Here is a 5928-nt window from a genome sequence, read left to right as displayed (position 1 = left end):
AAAAAAAAAAAAAAAATCTCACAAATGTTTTAAAAATATAGATGGCAAAAAATAAAAAGCCTAAAATTTAGGGCAGTGCCTGTGGCTCAAAGGAGAAGGGCGCCGGCCTCATATGCTGGAGGTGGCGGGTTCAAACCCAGCCCTGGCCAAAAACTACCAAAAAACCCCAAATATAGGCAGTGCCTGTTGCTCAGTGGGTAAGGCGCTAGCCACCTACACTGGGGCTGGTGGGTTCGAACCTGCCTGGGCCAGCAAAAACAGCAATGGCCAAAAAAAAAAAAAATGGGCCTTGTGGCGGGCACCTAGCTAGGTGCCTGAAGTCTCAGCTACTTGGGACACTGAGGCAAGAGAATTGCTTAAGCCAGAGAGTTGGAGGGCTGTGAGCTGTGATGCCAGCACAGCACTCTACCCAGGGTGACAGCTTGAGACTGGAATCTCAAAAAATAAATAAATAAATAAATAATAGAAAATAAAAATGTTTACTATATATTAAATGAAAACAATCAGAGTATAAATACCACCCCAATTTTGTGAAGGAAAAAAAAATCTAAAAACTTCCATGTATATTTGTGTATCAGAAAGAGATGAGGGGTAGGTACAGTGACTCATGTCTATAATCCCAGCACTTTGGGAGGCCAAAACAGGAGGATCCCTTGAGACAGGCATTTGAGCCTTCAGTGAGCTATTATTACACCTGTGAATAACCCTTGCACTCTAGCTTGGGTGATATCAAGACCCTTTCTCTAAAAAGAAAGAGAGAGAGAGAGATGAGAATGTTGATATTATTTATCTATAGGTGATAGAACATGGAGGAATCTTATGTTTCTCTTTTTTTCTGTGTATCCCCCAAATGTAATAATCAGCATGTGTTATCATAGACAAAATTTCTATTTTATTTTTTTTTAATTCCAGAAATGCTTTTTTAAATTTTTTAAAGTTTCTATTTTATAGGGGCAGCATCTGTGGCTCAATGAGTAGGGCACTAGGCCCCATATACCGAGAGTGGCGGGTTCAAAGCCAAACTGCAACAAAAAAATAGCCAGGCGTTGTGGCAGGCGCCTGTACTCTCAGCTACTCAGGAGGCTGAGGCAAGAGATCACCTAAGCCCAAGAGCTGGAGGTTGCTGTGATGCTACAGCACTCCATTGAGGAGTAAAATGAGACTCTGTCTCTAAGAAAAAACAAAAAAACACAAAGAAATGGAGTCTTGGTTTTTTCCAGGCTTTTCTTGAACTCATGAGCTCAGGCAATCTGCCTGTCTCTGCCTCCCAGATAACAAGCATGAGCCACCTTACCCAGCCTTTTTTTACTGTTATTTGCATTTGTTTTAATGTTGCATCTATTCCCGTGCCATAAATAGTTTTTTTTTTTTCTTTTTGAGACAGAGTCTCAAGCTGTCACACTGGGTAGAGTGCTCTGGCATCATAGCTCACAGCAACCTCCAACTCCTGGGTTTAAGCGATTCTCCAGCCTCAACCTCCCAAGTAGCTGGGACTACAGGCACCCATCACAAAACCTGGCTATTTTTTGGTTGGAGTTCAGCCAGGGCTGGGTTTGAACCCGCCACCCTTGGTATATGGGGCCGGCACCCTACTCACTGAGCCAGAGGCGCCGCCCTATTTTTTAAATCTTCTTGGAGTTGTCATTGTTGTTTAGCTGGCGCAGGCTGCGTTTGAACCCGCGGTATATGTGGCCAGCGCCCTACCAACTGAGCCACGGGCGCTGCCCCCATGCCATAAGTTTTTGTTTCTTCAGTTTCTTCTGGGACATCTTTTTCTGCTGTGCTACCTCCTCTTCTGTTTGGGAACAATTTATTCCTTTTCAGTAAGGATCATCTTGATGTGGCAGGGGGAGCTCATGTATGGGTTAATGAGACCATGAGCTCTGTTAAGTTCAGCAACGCATCTTGGGTGCATTGGATATGCATAACGACCAGAGAATCTACATCTAAACCCTTAAGTTCAGACATTTTTAAGCATGCACAGTAAAAACTGAGCACTCTTTTTGGGCCAGTGACCCTGTGTCCAGCCCCAGTGTTTGGCCCAGGCACACCTACCAACTCCACTATTGTAACGTCAGAATGGTACACACTGTTTCTTTAAAGTGACATCCTTCGGATACTTGGTGGCTTTTCATATATGCATACCCTTGATGGCTTGGGCAGTTTCATGTGTATTCTTAAAGTGAATGCAAAGATTTGAGCTTCTTGACTTGCATGACTTTGTGGGGTTTTCTGGGTCAAGTGAGTAGTGAACCATTTTCACAGATCACCTGATGCTGCTTAGGGGAAGAGGAAGAGCCTGAAGAGTTTTAATGACAGTACACAAAAACTATACATCGTCTCTCTCTCTTTTTTTTTTTTTTTTTTTTTTTTGTGACAGACTCTTACTCTGTCTCACTCTGTCGCTTTGGGTGGAGTGCATGGCATCATCATAGCTCTCAGCAACCTCAAATTCTTGGGCTCAGGTGATACTCTTTCCTCAGCCACCTTTGTAGCTGGGACTACAAGCATGTGCTACTGTGCTTGGCTAGGTTTTCTGTTTTTAGTAGAGACAGGAATTCCTGAGGTCACACAGTCTACCTTCCTTGGCCTCCCAGAGTGCTAGGATTATTGGTGTGAGCCACTATGCCTAGCCAAGTTATTTAAAGATTCTGATTCAGTTTTTTCAATATGGAAATAAGAAAAACAATAATACTTACTATGTAGGATCATAATGAGGGTTAAATGAGGATATACAGCAATTAAGTCTGGGCTTGGTGGCTCGTGTCTGCTATCCCAGCACTTTGAGAGCCCAAGATGGTAGGATCACTCAAGGCCAGGAGTTTGAGTTTAGCCTAGACATCATAGCAAGACCTCATCTCTAAAAAAAAGAAAAAAAGTAAAAAAATTTAAAAATTACTTCAATTGTAAAGACATGCACCTATAGTCAAGTTACTTGAGAAGCTGAGGTGGCCGGATCACTTGAACATAGGAGTTTAAAGTTACAGTGATCTATGGTACTATGGTACTCCAGTGTGGGCAACAGAGGGAGACCATGTCTCTAAAAATCAACCAATCAGTAATAAATAAATAAATAAAGCAGTTAATAGTGCATCTGGTTCTTTGTGTTTCATGAATGTTAGGTATCATTATCATTTAAGTTTTGTGCCTTTTCCACAAATCTTTGTTGCCTTTTTTACTTAGCATCTTTCTGCTCTGTGAACATTATTATTAAGCTGTCAGTGAAATCAAGTATAATACTTTTTGAATGTTTCAAATCAGGGTTTGTTTTCATTTTATTGGCTGTTTTGTCTCCCTGCTTCTCTAGGTATAGTGAACATAAGTGTGAATAATGTCCAGGAGTTGATTGTTGCAGCAGATATGCTACAGTTGACTGAAGTTGTTAATCTTTGCTGTGAATTTTTGAAAGGCCAAATTGATCCACTGAACTGCATTGGGATCTTTCAGTTCTCCGAGCAGATTGCCTGCCATGATCTTTTGGAATTCACAGAAAACTACATTCATGTCCATTTCTTGGAGGTTCACTGTGGGGAAGAGTTCCTGGCACTTACAAAAGATCAGTTGATCAAGATTTTACGAAGTGAAGAGCTTAGCATTGAGGATGAATACCAGGTCTTCTTAGCTGCAATGCGATGGATTCTTAAAGATCTGGGAAAGAGAAGAAAATATGTGGTAGAAGTGTTAGATCCAATTCGATTCCCTTTATTACCTTCTCAGAGGCTTTTAAAGTATATAGAAGGTAGTGTCTTTGCTATATATCCAATTTTCCAATTAATTATCTAATGACTTTTTCTATGTTTGAGATATCATAGAGTGTTTTCATTATTTGGTTCTAGTAACAGACATTGAATGATTATTATGTGTAAGATACAACTTTTGTGTTTTGTGGGTGGGCAGTAGTATTTTAATATTGCTACCAATTGGCCAGGTGCCTTGGCTCACACCTACAATATTAGCACTCTGGGAGGCCAAGGTGGGTGGATTGCCTGAGCTCACAAGTTTGAGACTGGCCTGAGCAAGAGTGAGACTTCATCTCTAAAAATAGCTGGGGCTCAGTGCCTGTGGCTCAAGTGGCTAAGGTGCCAGCCACATACACCTAAGGTGGCAGGTTTGAATCCAGCCTGGGCCCACCAAACAACTATGGCTGCAGCCAAAAAATAGCTGGGCATTGTGGCAGGCGCCTGTAGTCCCAGCTACTTGGGAGGCTGAGGCAGGAGACTCGCTTAAGCCCAGGAGTTGGAGGTTACTGTGAGCTGTGATGTCTCGGCACTCTACCCAGGGTGACAGCTTGAGGCTCTGTCTCAAAAAATAAATAAATAAATAAAAATAGCCAGGCATTGTGGTGGGTGCCTGTAGTCCCAGCTACTTGGAAGGCTGAAGCAAGAGAATTGGTTAAGCCCAAGAGTTTGAGGTTGCAGTGAGCTATGACACCACAGCACTCTACTCAGGGTGACATAGTGAGACTCTGACTCAAAAATAAATAAATAAATAAAACTTATAAATTGCTTATTTCTGGAGCTTGCCATTTAGTATTTTTGGACCATAGTTAACTATGGCTGACTGAAACCATGGAAAGCAAAACCACAATTAAGGGGGGGAATACTATATTTTGGGGTCACAAATACATTTTAGTAAGTAGGCATATTATAAAAAAGGAATCTGGAAGTAATGAGAATTAACTGTTTATTGATTTATTTATTTAGAGACAGAATGTCACTCTGTTACTCAGGCTAGAGTGCCCTGGTGTTAGCCTAGCTCATAGCAACCTCAAACGCCTAGGTTCAAGTGATCCTCCTGCCTCAGCCTCCCAAGTAGCTGAGACTGTAGGTGTCCACCATGATGCCTGTTTAGTTTTTTTGGGTTTTTTGTTTATTTTCTATTTTTTAGAAGATATGGGAACTTGTTCTTGATCAGGCTGGTCTTAAAACTTCTTAGTTTAAGTAGTCCACCTGCTTCTGCCTCCCAGAGTGCTTGGATTATGGGCATCAGCCACAGCACTGGGCTTTTTTATTTTAAGATAATTTTGATTTTGTTTCACTTTGGAATTTTTTTTTTTTTAAGTTTTTGGCCAGGGCTGGGTTTGAACCCAACACCTCCAGTACATGGGGCTGGCGCCCCACTCCTTTGAGCCACAGGTGCCACCATTCACTTTGGCATCTTTATTTAGAAATTTGTATACATGTATTTTCTTTTTTTTATTTTTACATATACATGTGTTTATTAGCTTTCCACTTTTTGCCTTCACAAAATTAAAAAGGCTTAACATTTAACAACAATAACAATGTTTAAGATAACGACTAGAAACAAAAACTTCATAAAGAATGAAGATAAATACATTCAGAAAAGAAATCAGACTATTGCTATAATGAAGTATTAAGCAATAATAATAACAGTAATGCAAAGAAAGTAACATTCACATTTTCAAATAAGAGTATGTCTATTATATATATATATATATGCTTTTTTTTTCTTTTCTGAGACAGAGCCTCAAGCTGTCACACTGAATAGAGTGCTGTGACATCACAGCTCACAGAAACCTCCCAACTCCTGGGCTCAAGCGATTCTCCTATCTCAGCCTCCCAAGTAGCTGGGACTACAGGTGCCTGCCACAACACCCAGCTGTTTTTTGGTTGCAGCTGTCATTGTTGTTTGGTGAGCCTGGGCTGGATTCAAACCTGCCAGCTCAGGCATATGTGGCTGGTGCCTTGGCCACTTGAGCCACAGGTGCAGAACTGAATATGTCTATTATAAAATGCTTTGACACTGAGGTTCAGTGTGGAGTCATCAATTAACTTATTATTTTTTTTCCAAGGTCTCAAAAAATAGACAACTAATATTTATAAAAGTTAATTTAGGCTCGGCGCCTATAGCTCAACCGGCTAAGGCGCCAGCCACGTACACCTAAGGTGGCGGGTTCGGATCCCCAGC

At 41.2% G+C, this 5928-nt stretch overlaps 1 protein-coding gene across 6 annotated transcripts in view; it reads left to right on the top strand.

The window, feature by feature from the left end:
• The window catches only part of IPP (intracisternal A particle-promoted polypeptide), a 45422-nt gene that overhangs the window by 5130 nt on the left and 34364 nt on the right, over positions 1-5928 (top strand). For all 6 annotated transcript variants that reach the window (XM_023507856.1, XM_023507855.1, XM_023507852.1 and 3 more), the window contains one exon: positions 3308-3739. In XM_023507856.1, coding sequence (XP_023363624.1) covers positions 3308-3739 — 432 coding nt within the window. The remainder of the gene's footprint in view (positions 1-3307; positions 3740-5928) is intronic.

Source organism: Otolemur garnettii, unplaced genomic scaffold, assembly GCF_000181295.1.
Source record: "Otolemur garnettii isolate 467f Iridium unplaced genomic scaffold, OtoGar3 scaffold00210, whole genome shotgun sequence".
Taxonomy (NCBI): Eukaryota; Metazoa; Chordata; class Mammalia; order Primates; family Galagidae; genus Otolemur; species Otolemur garnettii.
Note: the sequence above shows the minus strand (reverse complement) of the source record. Positions and strands in the feature narration are given on the sequence as shown.